The sequence below is a fragment of the Populus trichocarpa genome, chromosome 4 (genome assembly GCF_000002775.5).
Source record: "Populus trichocarpa isolate Nisqually-1 chromosome 4, P.trichocarpa_v4.1, whole genome shotgun sequence".
Classification (NCBI taxonomy): Eukaryota; Viridiplantae; Streptophyta; class Magnoliopsida; order Malpighiales; family Salicaceae; genus Populus; species Populus trichocarpa.
Window position 1 is genome coordinate 11183608 of NC_037288.2, and position 17289 is coordinate 11200896.

The 17289-nt window shown below is 33.6% G+C and overlaps 1 protein-coding gene across 1 annotated transcript; it reads right to left on the reverse strand.

Moving 5' to 3' along the window:
* Positions 1–6251: 6251 nt before the first annotated feature.
* On the reverse strand, positions 6252–8999 carry LOC7480596 (uncharacterized). Its single transcript, XM_024599149.2, has one exon. It carries the CDS (start codon positions 8398–8400, stop codon positions 6715–6717), a length of 1686 nt encoding a protein of 561 aa, XP_024454917.1. The 5' UTR covers positions 8401–8999; the 3' UTR covers positions 6252–6714.
* Between the last annotated feature and the right edge of the window lie 8290 nt (positions 9000–17289).

Consider the following 17289-nt stretch of genomic DNA (forward strand, 5'->3'; position numbering starts at 1 on the left):
TAGTTTTTATTTATGGCATTCCCGTCTAGGTCATGTTTCGTCTTCTCGTTTGAGATTTTTGGCATCCACAGGAGCTTTAGGAAATTTGAAAACTTGTGACATTTCTGATTGTAGTGGATGTAAACTGGCAAAATTTTCTGCTTTACCTTTTAATCGAAGTATTTCTGTTTCATCTTCACCATTTGATTTGATTCATTCTGATGTATGGGGACCTTCTCCTGTTTCCACAAAAGGAGGGTCTCGATATTATGTCTCTTTTATTGATGATCATACTCGTTATTGTTGGGTTTATTTAATGAAACATCGTTCTGAATTCTTTGAGATATATGCAGCTTTTCGAGCTCTTATCAAAACTCAACATTCTGCTGTGATCAAATGCTTTAGGTGTGATTTGGGTGGGGAATACACCTCTAATAAATTTTGTCAAATGCTTGCCTTAGATGGAACCATCAACCAAACTTCATGTACAGATACTCCTGAACAAAATGGTGTAGCTGAAAGAAAACATAGGCATATTGTCGAAACTGCTCGTTCTCTCTTGTTGTCTGCTTTTGTTCCTAGTGAATTTTGGGGAGAAGCTGTTCTTACTGCTGTAAGTTTGATTAATACAATTCCATCTTCTCATAGTTCGGGTCTATCTCCTTTTGAAAAGCTATATGGGCATGTCCCTGATTATTCCTCATTTAGAGTCTTTGGTTGTACTTGTTTCGTTCTTCGTCCTCATGTAGAACGCAATAAGCTATCCTCTCGATCCGCTATTTGTGTCTTTCTGGGTTATGGTGAAGGTAAAAAGGGGTATCGTTGTTTTGATCCAATAACTCAGAAACTTTATGTGTCTCGTCATGTTGTCTTCCTTGAGCATATACCTTTCTTTTCTATTCCATCCACTACTCATAGCCTGACAAAATCTGATCTTATTCATATAGATCCTTTTTCTGAAGATTCTGGTAATGATACCTCTCCCTATGTTCGATCAATTTGTACTCATAACTCTGCAGGTACTGGTACTTTACTCTCTGGCACACCTGAAGCTCCATTCTCATCTACAGCCCCTCAAGCTTCATCTGAGATTGTGGATCCACCTCCACGTCAGTCCATCCGCATTCGTAAGTCCACAAAACTACCAGATTTTGCTTATTCTTGTTATTCTTCATCATTTACTTCCTTTTTAGCTTCTATTCATTGTCTCTTTGAGCCCTCTTCCTATAAAGAGGCAATTCTTGATCCGCTTTGGCAGCAAGCTATGGATGAGGAACTTTCTGCTTTGCATAAGACAGATACTTGGGATCTGGTTCCTCTACCTCCTGGTAAGAGTGTTGTTGGTTGTCGTTGGGTGTATAAGATCAAGACTAATTCTGATGGGTTTATTGAGCGATACAAAGCTAGGCTGGTTGCAAAAGGATACTCTCAACAGTATGGTATGGACTATGAGGAGACATTTGCCCCGGTTGCCAAAATGACTACTATTCGTACTCTTATTGTCGTAGCTTCGATTCGTCAGTGGCATATTTCTCAGCTTGATGTTAAAAATGCATTCTTGAATGGAGATCTTCAAGAATAAGTTTATATGGCACCCCCTCCTGGTATTTCACATGACTCTGGATATGTTTGTAAGCTTAAGAAAGCATTATATGGTCTCAAACAAGCACCTCGTGCTTGGTTTGAGAAATTCTCTATTGTGATCTCGTCTCTTGGCTTTGTTTCTAGCAGTCATGATTCTGCTCTTTTTATTAAGTGCACTGATGCAGGTCGTATCATTCTGTCTTTATATGTTGATGACATGATTATTACTGGTGATGATATTGATGGTATTTCAGTTTTGAAGACAGAGTTGGCTAGACGATTTGAAATGAAGGATTTGGGTTATCTTCGATATTTCCTGGGTATTGAGGTAGCATACTCACCTAGAGGTTACCTTCTTTCTCAGTCGAAATATGTTGCAGATATTCTTGAGCGGGCTAGACTTACTGATAACAAGACTGTAGATACTCCTATTGAGGTCAACGCGAGGTACTCTTCTTCTGATGGTTTACCTTTGATAGATCCTACTTTATACCGTACTATTGTTGGGAGTTTGGTATATCTCACCATTACTCGTCCAGATATTGCATATGCTGTTCATGTTGTTAGTCAGTTTGTTGCTTCTCCTACTACTGTTCACTGGGCAACTGTTCTTCGTATTTTGTGATATCTTCGGGGTACAGTTTTTCAGAGTCTGTTACTTTCATCCACCTCTTCCTTGGAGTTGCGTGCATACTCTGATGTTGATCATGGTAGTGATCCCACAGATCGTAAGTCTGTTACCGGGTTCTGTATCTTTTTAGGTGATTCTCTTATTTCTTGGAAGAGCAAGAAACAATCTATTGTTTCTCAATCATCCACCGAAGCAGAATATCGTGCCATGGCATCTACTACCAAAGAGATTGTTTGGCTACGTTGGTTACTTGCTGATATGGGAATTTCTTTTCTCATCCTACTCCTATGTATTGTGACAATCAGAGTTCTATTCAGATTGCTCATAACTCGGTTTTTCATGAGCGCACTAAGCACATTGAGATCGATTGTCATCTTACTCGTCATCATCTCAAACATGGCACCATTGCTTTGCCTTTTGTTCCTTCTTCCTTGCAGATTGCAGATTTCTTTACCAAGGCGCATTCCATCTCTCGTTTTCGTTTTCTGGTTGGCAAACTCTCGATGCTTGTAGCTGCCGCATCGTGAGTTTGAGGGGAGATGTTAAATAATATTTATGTAGTCTTATTTATTAAGGGTAGAATAGTACTTTCAGTTTGACCTATATATACTTTATTTGTATTTAGGTTAACACTATGCATTCATAATAAACAGATTATTCAGAATTGTAGCCTCCTTTTTGTAGTTGATCTCAATTACTTTAACAGTAATAATTTTTTATTGGGACATATTTAATTATGAAACTTTATATTTTGTAAATTCAGTTATTTTGTGTTACATCCATCAAGGCATTCATTATATCGAATATATAATATAATAATGAAAGGAAAATAATTAATGTAAAAAAACCAATGGATTAATAAATGAATTGGTGGTATACCCAACGTATTTATGTGAAAGTTATGATAATGTGTTTCATACAGGATAATACAGGATATAAAGGATAAAATTTTAGACAAGGTTTCATGTAAGAAAGTCTGCTAATTTTTTGTTAAAATTAGAAAGATTATCAACTTTAAATAATAAATGGATAAGTTAGAAAAACAAATGACCCTATTATTCATGTACATTAAGTTAATTATAGTGTCAATTGCATATGAAATCATGGGGTATTACAAAAAAACATTGTTGTCTTAATATATATATATATATATATATATAATACCTTCTTGATTTTTTTTTCTTGATATAATTTAACCGGATCATATTATATCAATTGTCGCCTGATTTAATTTAAAATCCGAGTCATGTATAGACTTAAATTAAAAGGTTTTCAGGTTAGCCATCTAGATGGGGCTGGGTTTAATTAGTAACACTGCCAAAACACTTCTCATGACAATGTGTTGGCAATGTATGCGTTTTGTTGAGATAAAAGAGTTTTGGTTCAAGGGAAGCCTTCCTTGTCCCTTTTTAAAATTTTTCTTATGTTTCTTACAATGACTTTTTTATTTTACTTAAATGAAGGATATATTTCAAATAAATATTTTTTTTTTCAGGAAAAATATTAGAAAATTAGGAATTATATTATAAAATCATTTTGTTTCAACGAAATTTTAGTATTGCTCTTCTTATAAAAAAAAATATCATCTAATTAAATAAAAATATAAAGAGCTACCTAAGATATGAAATTAAATATTTTAATTTATATTTATCTCTCAACTTTTCAACTTAGTTTTTAGTTATTATTAAAAATTCTTTTTAATATTTGTTGATGACTTTAACTCTCCATTTGTTCTATTAAAAGAATGCATAAAATTTTTAGCTCACAATAAAATATTTCTTACTTTACAAAACATATTGATAATGATTATATTTTTTTATATAATTTTTTTTTTAATCTAACTCACTACATAACAAATGGCCAATATCCTAATAAATATAAAATAAAATGTCCCACGAACTATTAATCGAAGTATAAACAATTCTATGTAATTTTTTCAGCACAGAGAAAAACTATATTAAAAAAATAAAAATTCTTGTAAAGGTTAGGTTTCGTTTAAATTGTAGTTAGTATTTGTCACCTGACTAGTACATAACATTTATTAAATGGTCATAAACACACGTGAATTATTGTATCATGTAACAGAAACCAACCCCATCCGACAAAAAAAACCCTAATTTTTACAGGTAGTTTATATGAGCTCAATAAATTGGATATTTACATTTTAACCAAAAGCTGAAGAATCCTGACACTTTTTACCCATAAATAAATATAATTTTTGTAATTTTTAATTATTAACTATTGAATCAAATAATAATAAAAAACAATAGGTGAATAATATGCCCTTCAGCGCGAGGAAAGAAAAGTAGTTAATAGCAAAATCCAAATAAATAGGTGAATAATACATTTATTTAGTCGACGAAAACCAGATGGTGGGAGAAATGGGCCAAATGCCAGGATGTCTCTGGTTATGGGCCAAAACACCAGGGTGGCTTGGTATCTTTCATTTTAAGAGCAAAATGAGATAACGGCCTCTCGCTGTTTTGAGACGGATGCTCAAGCAAAAATCTTAGTTTTCGGGGCGGCCGCCAATTTTATTGATGAATCTTTAAGAAATTTTTTTTTTTCCCATGAAAAAGGTTAAAGTTATATAAATTCAAAAAATAATTATGAGGAGCACACATCAAGTAAGATAAGTCTGAAAACAAGATAAAAAGACTATAAAATTATAACAAAAGACAAATCTGAAACAACGAGAAAACAAATCAAAAACTAAAATAGAGATATTCAATTGACTGGTTTTTGGGAAATCTAGGAATGGTCTACTAGTTATTCAAAAAAAGCCTAGAAACTGGACGGCCAGTTTTTAGTAGTCCTAGAAATGATCAACTAGTTTTACAATGAATCCTAATAATAAATCTAGAAACTAGTTAATCGGTTTTTAAAAATTCTATAACCGGTCGTTCGTTTTATAAGAGTCATTTTTAGGGTGTGTTTGGAAACGCGATGCAAATCATATTCCCTCAAATTTTGATTTTTTTCAGATTGTTTTGATGTGCTGATATCAAAAATAATTTTTAAAACATGAAAAAACTTTATTTTAATGTATTTCTAAGCGAAAAAGCACTTTGAACCGTCACCACTACCACAATTCTAAATAGTACGCCTGTTTGGGAGTGTGGTTGCGGTTGCTTTTCAAAGTGTTTTTCATTCGGAAATATATCAAAATAATATATTTTTATTTTTAAAAAAATATTTATGATATTAGTGCATTAAAATAATCTAAAAACACCAAAAAAATATTAATTTGAAGCAAAAAAAATCAAATCTTTTCAAAAACACTTTTAAAACACAAAAACAAAAAACACTTACTCAAGTTCAGTCGCTTGCTTCTTTATCCACGTTAGATTTCTTGTCAAATTGTCATTAATTTCTTACATAAACAGAAAGGTGCACTGAAGCAATAGGGCCTGCTTCTCTTTCATTGCTCTACTACATCTACTAGTGAAGTTTTTTTGCTAAGGTTTCAGTTGCATGAAAGCAACCTCTACCTCAAGCCTAAAGAGACTCGAAGCTTGTTGGTCTTAAGCTCGGCTCTTGTCCATTGGAGGGATACAACAGTCTTTGACCTCAAGAGTTTGCCTTGTTTGCAAACCCACTTCAACTCTCTCCAAAACAAATAAGAAAATACCCAGCATGAGCTAATTGACTAGCAGCAGCTTGATCCTATACAGTCTGCTTCATTTTAAGTTTGTGTATCAATGCAACTGGCACAAAGTATATGCAGAGGAACAATTTGCCTTTAAGGTCAAGAAAATGGCTTCTTAGCCTAGCCTAGCCTAGCCTAGCCCTGCTAGCATAGGATTATAAGAAGAAGCATGTTTAAATGTTGAGAGCGACCAGTAAAGAATATAGAAGGCAACATGAGTTCTCTTTTAGATTACAACTAAGAGTAAATAATTGCAGATTGAGATAATATGTCATGTTTATGTGTTAGGTGACTGAACAACTACCTTTTATTCTGTACAAAATCATAAATTGTTTGATTTGCCACCAAGCTCTTTTCTCTCTCAATCCCACATGCTAATAAGTCCCAACCAATCTTGAAAACTGCGTATACACAGAAGTACTGAGATTTTATACTTGTACAATTGTTTTCTGTTCGATATTTGGTACAAAAGAATGTGATAAACAAAAATTGGCAACTCAGTCTAGATCAACAATAATGTTTTTGTTCATCTGTTCCATTTGACATACTGGAAAGAAAACAACAACGCAAAAAAAAAAAAAAAAAAAAAAAAAAAAAAAACAAGAACAAGATCAAGATCAGCTACAGTATCAAAATTTCATAGTAAATTGGCCTGTGAGCTTCAGATTCTCAACAATGAAGCCTCTCCAGTTCATAGATGAAATGGTATGGCAAAGGAACAAACCAGATGAGTGTAGTTGAGACTTATAAGCGACAATAGCAAATAGAATCTACCTCTGTATGAACTATCCTTGAACCAGAAATGAAAATCACCATCCTGTATCTACATTCTGGAAACTCTTGAGAAGGAAATTCCAGCTTCATGCTCATCTTAGTTGGCTATATGACCCACCAGCGGCTCATGATTGTGGGAATTTGCAGGCCACCATGACTCACACCGGACACACCATGACTCACACCGGACATCATTACTGGCCTCTGCAGCAAATGTGTAAGGGACATCGACATTGAGAGCATCACAGATACCGGGAACCTCTTGTTTCATTGCAGTATTCTGTTCTTCTCTGGCTCTAAGAAAATGAGCCCTTTTGTGACCTCCCAAAGCTTGGCCAGATAGAAAAACTTTAAAGCAGATTGAGCATTTGTGCTCCTTACCCTCCTTTGACTCGCAATCTTTTACAATAACTTCATCACTTTCCTGCTTTGCTAATTCCTGAATACATTCAAGTTTGCCTGTAGCCTCAGTTTCAGCAGAAAAATTAGTCTGGATATCCTTTTCGCAGCTATCAACCTTCACCTCTATGGGACTCTTTCTATGGAATGTTTGGTGACCCCCAAGTGACTGATAAGTGTTGAATTTCCTGTTGCAGATTCTGCACGTGAAATCACCTTTCTTGCTAGGACCTTGCATGATATCATAACTTGAAGTGGTTACTTCCATCTGATACCGAGATTCCTTTCCCATTTCAGAATTACAAGCATCAAACCTTGCTTGATTACTTGGAATAGATTTCTCAAATCCCGAACCAGCACAATCCAATCCAACTTCACTCATCAGATCCTGACTTGATTCAGCTTCAGTGCAAGTGGTAAGCATTTCATCATGATCTCCCTTCTCTATATCAATACGACAAAATTCAACTCCAGATTCATCATCCAATTGAGGGCTCTTGGATTCAATATCCTTGAAAGTAGTCTCTCCCGGAACTTCCGATCTAACTTGATTTTCCTCATCACGCCCCGTCTCAGTATCACCTTCACCACCACATCCATGTATACTAGTCATAGAATCCAAATCACAGGAGTCTAAATTATCCTCTCTGGGTTTCTTTGGCTTGACTAGTTCATTACCATGAAAAACATGGCAATCCTCATCTCTCTCAATTCGCTTATTTCGACACAATGAATCAAACCCATTACATTCACTCCTAGACATCATAATCAAAGTAAGAGCCGCCTCTTCAACTTCTTGGTCAATATCAAAACCAGAAACAGATTCATTCAAGCTAGAAAAAGAAGAATTAGGAGTAATCTTGTACCTCATTCTACTAGATCGCTTTCTTCTCACAAGATTCACAGCCTCCGTAGCAGATAAAGCCATAGAAACCAGATTAGGCCTAGAACTAGCCCTTGGTTCACTTGAGATCGTAAACTTCTCACGATGCAGTCTCTTGTGATTACTTAAAGATTTTAACGACAGAAACCCTCTTCCACATTCTTCGCAGTAAACTCCTTTTCTTTCTTTAGCAGGGTGATGCCTCATGTGACCATGAAGGGATTTTTCTGAACCAAATTCTTTGCCACAAAATCTACATTTCACTGTTTCTTGCGTTGAAACACTATCATCATGATTGAAGTCAGAGGATTTCCAAGATTTCTTGGGCTGTTCTCTTACGCCACAACTATCAGGACCCACGTTGCTGCTTTCAAACTTGACATTTCCTTTAATAGATTTTCTAGTTCCATGAATCCTCATGTGACCACCCAACATATTCCCAGTCAAGAAACTTTTGTTGCATAACTTGCACACATGCATCTTTTCTTGATTCTTCTTCATTTGTTCAAACAAAAGAAACTCCAGATCAGAAACCAAGCAAAACCTCAACTTTCTCAAGAAAATGGCAAAAGATGGTTCTTTGACTATCCAGGAAAACTAACACGCCAGAAAGTTGAAGAAAACAGAGGAGCCAATGAAAACCCAGATCAAAAGAACCTAAATTTGAGCCAAGTTTTGTAAAGTCTTGGTCTTTTGAAAGGAAAAAAGAGGAGACCATGTGGGTTCTTGTGATGTAATCAAGCTAAGTCAAAAACCCTATACAAAGAGTGATCCCCTGCCCCTGTTCAATTGCTCTGCCTCTCTTATAGAGTACTGCTTTGTTTGCAAGTAAATGCAATGCAAGAGACATTTGAAGTGAAAGTGATGGGTTTCGTGAATCTGCTTTGCAGGCCAGACCCCCCCCCCCTCCCCTCCTCTCCTCTCCAGTGATGGGTTTTGTACTCGCTTGCATTTGATAAAGTACAATTTTGGCCACGAAATGATTTGGCATTTGAGTATGTGATTGCTTGTGATTAAAGTAATTTGTTAGAGCTACCTTAAGCTAGGTTCCTTTTGAATCCATATTATGTTATTATTAGAGTATTGATTATTTGATTTATTATTCCTCTTGCCATCTCTCTATTCTTGGATAGAACTCACTTAACTATTTGTAATAAGTGGATTCACCTGGATCAATCAAATTTGTTTTTTAAAAAAAGAAAAAACACTAGTTTTTGCACGGAACTAGCTAAACCCTGGGTTAGTCCTGTGAATGGTGAAGCATAGCCTGGTCTTATAGATAAAGATAGATCATGAAACAACATACTCAACCTTTCTTGGTGGCGTTGTCTTGTTCTGCAAAATTCTCCACTCCAATGAGCTTTCTTTCCCAACCTGGAAGGTGGATTAAGCTATTAATCAAATGCTTTGTGTTGTGTGTGTGTGTGTGTGTGTGTGTTGTGTGTGTGTGTGTGTGTGTGTGTGTGTTGTGTGTGTGTGTGTATCCTCTCTTGGCAACAATTGATATGAAAAATATTAACTTTGGAGATCTGGAGCTTATGAAGTGGCCATTGAAATCAATTTAAGCACGAATGATTATAAAAGAAAACTATGTGAACAGGCTGGCCAACATGGATCAGATCCAAAAGTTGGGTTATTTTTTATGCATGAACCGAAGTCTTAATCTCTTGGTATAATAAGCATGGCCCAGATTATTTGAATTCACTATGCAATTTTTTTTTTAAAAAAAAACATATATTGGATTAAAACAGTTAAATGATATTTGTTCTTCTAAGAAAAATTATGTAACTTTTTATTAGAGGTAATGCGGTTTTTATCTCATGACTCATCAGTCATTGTTGAATTAATAAGGGATATTTGGTCTTTTAATATTTTTAAGCATAGAAAAATAATTAAATTACCTTTAAAAGCAAAACAAATAATTTAAATTGATATTCAAGTGCTTTTTCTTATTTTCATCTTGGTTTCTTTAGTTATAATCAAGTTGACTAAAAAAAAATTTAGTATTTTAATAAATATAAAATATTATTTAAAAAACAAAAATAGTGGCACGTGTTGGACACGCACACTTTTTAAGCAACGTGTAAAGGAGATGCAGCTCCCAAATGGTTGCTTTTTGGATGACATTCGAACTATCTCAATTGTCCCTCCATCCTAGGCCCAATATATATGATCAGCGGAACTCTAATTTAACAGCAACGGGCCTTTCTTTTCTTTTCTCTTTTCTTTTTTCTTTTTGTTCTCTTCCTTGATTGTCGAGAATGACATTCTAAATTTTTAAATCAACCTTTCTATTTATTTTTTCTTCATATTTAGTCCTTTTTATTTTGATTATTTTTATTTGAAAAAATCTATAAAATTAGAATTTTTCTCAATTTCATCCCCCTTCAATTTTTTTATTTGTCTGATTTGATCCTTATTTTTTTTATTACTTATTGTTTTATTTGAGATAGTTTTTTAAATTGAATTTTATTACAATTTCATCATCCTTTAATTTTTTTTTTCCTATTAGATTTGACTATCATTCTTTTTTTTTTTTTACTTTTGCAAACTTTTTAAATTGATATTTTTTATTTACTTTCATCCTGTAACATTAAATTGATAGGAGTTGAGCTTCTTATTTGATTCCGAGGCTAGGACTTCAAAGGTTGCAAGTTTGAGAGATTAACTCAAGTTTATGAGATTTTTCCGGTTTTGCTAGGCAAGTTTTTTAAATTGATTTTTTTTTCAATTTCATCCTTCAACATTAAATTGATTGAGAATTTAGTTTCTTGAATGAGCTTGTGTTTAGGATTTCACGGATTGTAAGTTTGAAAGATTAACTCAAGTTTAGAAGATTTGTCCGAGTTTTCTTTGTTTGTTTTTTTAAAAAACAAAAACTCATGATTTTTCACTTTTTTTTTCAATATTTATTTAATAGGAGATTGGGCTCTATTTTTTTTTTTTTTGCTTCATATAGGATTTTTCACTAATCTTAAAAATTACACGGGTTATCTCGGGTCTTTTTATTTATCGTTCTTCGTTAAATTTAGATTTTTAAAGAAGTTTTGTTTTTTTAATTAAAATAAATAAATTAATTAAATATAAGTATGAGATGTTCACTTCATAATATTTTTTTTGGTTTGCTTTTTAAATTATTGCTCTGGTGATACGTGTAATATCTTTCAATGTTAACAAGATACTATATAAGTAGGGGTGATATAAAAAGCTTATTTTATATTAGTGAAGGGTTTATATGATATATAAAATTTATTCAATTAGTTTTCCCTATGCATGTCAAATTGTAAACTTAGTCAAACAATTTAAATTGGTTGATGGATTATTTCCTTGTTTTAGCCTAAAAAAATAGAGACAATATTAAAAAAAAAAAGGGGGGGGGGAAATTCTACCTTAAACTAATAAGATAGTACCTAACTTTTTGATAGTTTTTGTTTGATTGGGTTAATTTATCATATATGTGATTATTATTGTGATTTAGTTGAATTTTTGTTTCCTAGAATATCATATAATATTCTAAGAGTTTTGACAAAATGTACGTTTTGATTTGGAAGAACTTAATTAATGATTAAATTGTATTTATTATAAAATATTATGATTAAAAAACTTTCAATCAAGGACTTTGAGAAAAAAAAATACAAGAATCAAGGTAAATTTTTAAGACAAGCTCAAGAACCAGAAAGTATATAAACAGAAATTTCATGATGTAGGAATATAAATAATAAAGGAATTATGCGTGTTTTAGCAAGCAACTTCGAAGATCCAATGCTTGGTCAATACTCCTCTGTGGCAAATGCTGCTGCTCATGTGTGTGTGGTCCATCTCAAATTCCTTGCTTTCTATTTTGCTGATGAGACCACAGATTTGGCATCTTTTGCTGCTATGCTTCTAGCTACTGCAATGGGTGCTGGGTTTCCATCCCCATTGGAGTAAGGTGCAAGAACTGCAGTTCTACAAACGTTTTTATCGAGCTCAAATCTCCATCCTCGATTGCTTTTTGACCCCATCCACAAGTGTTCGACGTCAGAATTACGTCGCCTTTTCTTCTTTTTTTGTGGTTAATCTACCCATGCAATCAATAAATATATACTGGAAACACACAGCTCCGCCATGCACCGGTTACCGTCGTCGGTATCGGAACAACCCACTAAGAACTTTACCAAACAACCAGTTTAGGGTTCCTGTGCATTTCTGCTGGAAAGTGGCTGCAATTATCATATACGAGTGAGGTGATGAAACATTCCCTACTTTAAGAACATCCCCTGCTTTAAGAACACGTTAAGATCTTTTCATTAATCATTGGTACATAGAAAAACCAGGATTTTTTTTAGTAGTTATCCACATTACCACAAATTCACACAATCAATCTCAACTCACTATACAACCATCCTAAACCTTCACCAAATAACAACATAATTTACGTTCTTTTCCATGATCCAATAATTTTTTACATTAAAATTACTTCATCATCAAAATATAAGACATAATTAAATTCTAAAGATTAAAATAAACTAATTACATGTATTTTTCTTTTAACCTAAAGAATACAAAAATATAATATCAGTTTCAACTTAACTAATTACAGGAATTCAACTTATTTATTTTTCATCCATTCTGAATATTACTAATTTGACTTATTTCATCATCGAGTTACAGGTGAGGCACATGAAGTGGGTGTTTGGCGTTGTGACTGCGGTTGCTAGCAAACGTCGTTGTAAAGTGTTTGGTTAAATATTAACCACACTTTTATTACACGTGGGTCCCACCCGAAACTAAGGATAGACCTCAGTTTGTGAAAAGCAATTTCCAATTGCTTTTCTCATGGTCGTGTTCTCCTCTCTCTCACCGACACTGCAGAATTAATTAACATTGCAAAACTTTCCCAACCCGAGAGCTCGTCTCCATTGATCTAGAAAAATCGTGTCATTTCCCAAATTTCATCCTTTCTCTTTGTTCCCTTCTCTTGTCTCTTGCCAAAAGACAACGAAACCATTGCCAAAATTTTCAAAAACAACCTAAGAGGCTCCATTGTTCAGATCTGTAAAAATCCTGCTCTTATTTCCCAAAGTTAGACGCCAGAGAGAGTGTTCATCCTTGTTCCCCTCTGTTCCCTTCTCTCGTCTCCCTGTAAACAACAACGAAAAAGGTGTCTTCTTCTTTCAAACCATCTTCTTTCAAGCAATTGTCATTTGCCATGTTCCCCTCTGTCCCTTCTTCTTTCAAACGAAGATCTGTCACCTTCATCGATATAAATTGTGCCGAGAGGTCTCCATAAAAACAGCAGATCCGTGCTGGGAAAACTCACATGAGAGAGAGAACTGTAAGTTCCTACCTTATATCTCATCTTTAATTTTTTTTTTAGCTCTAAATTTAATTTATGTGCTGCTTCATGAAATCTGTTTACTGTGCGTAATTATATGTTGTTCTGCGTTGAAATCAGTTTCCTAGTTGGTCATCTACTAGTTTACATTGTTGCTGCTTGATTTTTTTGTTTGTTTACTGGAAACAATGTGATTCATCCATGCTGATTATTGTTGAATCTGATAAACGGTAGAGTTCTTTACAAGCATTTTTTATATATAAAAAAATTAATCCCAGTAGTTATGTGATTAACCGAGGGGAAAAGTTATTCATTTGTGCTTTGCTTGATCCGTTTACATTAATGAGTAGAGTAGTTTTTGTCATCCTTTGTTTGCGCAAAAATCCTCATGTAAGGCTGAACTTTAGATTTACAGTATCACTTTTTACAACCATTTTCAACATAAATGTTTTGATTTTTGCCTTGCCATAAGCTTTCCTAGAAAATTTTAATTCCAAATAACTATAGTTAACCGTGTCCTGCGATGCAAGGATAGAATATTGCAACCAAATTAATTGTGACCTACTTCAATTCTATTGCCTTATGAGCCTTTTTGTTTGTCCTACAAAACCTATGTTCTGTATTTGCTACCTTGAATTGAAAAGCAAAGAGTATGTTTTCATGTGCTTCAATTTCTGTCGTTGAGAGATGAACCCAATCTCACTTGTTTAAGATAACCATAATAAGATAAAATAGATGTTTCATTGAATATGGATTGGAACTACAAAATTAAAAAAAAGGTCTTCCAAAACATAAAGCTTAAACTGACAGATATGTCTAAAATAATTATTGACTTGAGTAATTTCACCTTAAGAGAGGAATCACCAACAAGCAAGCATGAAAAAAAAAACATAGATTATTCTACTGTAATAGTTGAATCCACAATTATATTTGTCCCTCCAAGTAATTGATATCATTGATTGTTTTCTTTTGTTAAATGTTTTAAAAGATATCATGAAAGGTCTTGAATCTTTGGATAAGGCTGCTTGGACAAAGAAAATGTTGCATATATTTTGTGATTTATGCATTAAGACCATTGATATGGGAATGAGACCTAATACTCATTTCGATAAAACAGGGTGAAAATTTCTTATAACATCATTCAAAGAACAAAATGGTCATGCATTCACTAAAACACAACTGAAAAACAAATGGGATGGGTGCAAAAACGATTGGAGGATATGGACAAAGCTGGTTTCTGAAACTGTTGTAAGTTGGAGTATTGAATTAGGAACAATTTCAGCTAGCGATGAGTGGTGGAAAGCAAAAATTCAAGTCAATTCCTCATCATCCTAACAATTTCATTTCTTGTTGTCAAATTTTGAAAAAATGTTCAATTCATGATCCTTCATTACTTACTTGTACTTATTATATGTAGGAAATTAGAGGAGCCAAAAAATTCAAACAAAACGATATTGAACCGTTTTTGAAGATTAAATTTAACAGAATGTATTCCAACATTGTCGCAACTGGAGAGTTTGCATGGGCTCCTTCGTCAGGAGTACTTAGTGGCAATGATGTCAATCCTGGCACAAGCAAAGCCAACATTGATGGTACTGATTTCGAAGAAGGAAATGGTGATTCAGAGAAGGATGAGATTCCAAATTTGGACACTAACATGTCTCGAATCGTCAGGAGTACTTAGTGGTAATGATGTCAATCCTGGCACAAGCAAAGCCAACATTGATGGTACTGATTTCGAAGAAAGAAATGGTGATTCAAATAAGGATGAGATTCCAAATTTGGACACTAACATGTCTCGAATGGTTGGTGGGGTGAATATGTCAAGCAGCAGCAACACAAAGAGTAGTGGCAAAAGAAAAGAACGAGATCCTTCTAAGGTTTAAGGTAGAAAGAAGAAAACGTCTGGAATTGGTGTTTAGCTGCTGTCAAGGTGGGATCAACTACTTGAGAGTATGTCGACTAGGAGTGATTCAACTTCTTTGAATATGGATCGGCAAGGCTGTAGTATTCCCGAGGTGATGGCTAAGCTCCACTCAATTCCTGGAGTTTCAATTGATGATGATTTTCACGACTTTGCTACATAGTATCTTAGTTTAAGAAAGAAAAGAGAAATGTAGTCCAGTATGGGTGATCTTGAACAGAAGTTGAAATGGTTGCAGCGAATGTATGCACGAAGTAAACATACTTAGCTAACATGGTATGATTTCATTTTCTTAAATGTTAATCAATTAACTATAGTCAAGTGCTAGCTAAATGTACTGTGTGATGTTATTTGACATGATTGATAATTTATTTATACATGTTTATTTTATTTTTGCAAAATAATATGATGACAATTTTGAAAAGAGTAGTTTCCAATTGTCAAAGTTCGTTTGAGTCATTATATTATTCAACATTTCGTGTTGAGAAATATGGGCATATCCATTGCGGTTAGTTTTTTACTGTTGTTGTATTATGGACTTTTTATGTGAGATATAGGATTGTTGAGTTGCGTGTATTTTTTTTATTCGAATTCATATTTCAGAGATTAGTCGTTGTATTTATGGACTTTTTACGTTAGTTATCGGACTGTTGAGTTGCGTGTATTTTTTTATTCGAATTCATATTTCAGAGATTAGTTGTTGTTTCAAAATAGATCATTTTTTAATTTTATGTTTGTCATGTTATTGCGTTGAATAGCTCGATGTTATTTAAGTCAATGTAAACAAGTAATATTAATTGTGAGTATAACTATTTACGATAGCAGAAAATAAATGGTACAAAAGTTAAAGATAAAGCTACAAATGAAAATGATGTATGTGATGGTTTCAGAGTGTAGCAATTCAAAACATATAAGGACAAAAATGTAGAATAATGGAAACAAAACAATAGGGCCAAAGCATCTTGAATAATTGAAGGAGGACAATAGCTTTATTGGAATCACGTGAAAGTATCAACATTCTGCCTACAAAAGAACATTTATATGTTCATTTTATAGCTCATACATGTCAAAACACAATTATTTTAAAAGAAAAGGATTTCAAAAGAGACGTAGACATCATTTAAATTTTTCTATATAAGGAGGGATCTGTGTTTCATGTTTTCCAATGTCATAACATCCTTCAAAACAAACCTCTCAATTGCATTTGATACAAGCAAGTGGAACACTTTCTTTTTTTGCTTTACAGGTATGTAATAAATGATTTCTCACTAACTCTTTGATTTCAATTTTTTTTAACTGAATGATATTTAATTACTTATAGTATTTTATTAACAACATACCATGTTTTTTATTTACATGTAATTAAACATATGGATGATTCATGGTTTAATGCCATATTTAACGAAGATTTTGATGACGATTATGATAATGTAATGAACCGCATTGTAGACCACATTAATTATCTTAGTTGTGAAAGTAGTGGTACCTCAGTTGTTGATGCTGAAGATGACAGTGATGGAAACGACAACAATGACAACGACGACGACAACAACAGTAATGATGATGACGATAACGGTGACGGTGACGATGAAAGTGATGATGATGAATTTATTTTAAGGAGGCAGTTTGATATGAATAAATTAATTATATGCACGGCTGGAGCTATAAACATGTATTATATTAATTATATGCATAAAGAATCATGTATGGTTTCATACAACACAGGGATGCGTTGGTTGAATGAGGTTTTAAAAGGTCATTGGAAACGATGTGTTAACATGTTTAGGATGAACATAACCACTTTGTTGACTCTGTGCAATGATTTAGAAACGCATTATGGCTTAAAACCTTCAAGAAGAATGAGCTTGATTGAAAAGGTGTCAATGTTTCTATTTACAATAGCAATAAGGGCGTCAAATAGGGAAGTGCAGGAGAGATTTCAACATTCAAGTGAAACTGTTAGTAGATGTTTCAAAGAAGTCCTGAAATCATTATGTTTGTTTGCTGTAGAAGTCATAAAACCAATAGATCCACAATTTACAAGTACACCAAGAGAAATTGCAATGAATCCAAGATATATGTCACATTTCAAGGTAAGATGAATTTCTTTTTGACTAAGTTGTTTAAATGAATATGAAATATTTTTATT

Bases quoted from the DNA above. Each gene is read 5' to 3' on its own strand.
- LOC7480596 (XM_024599149.2), bottom strand. From the start codon at position 8,400: ATGAAGAAGAATCAAGAAAAGATGCATGTGTGCAAGTTATGCAACAAA.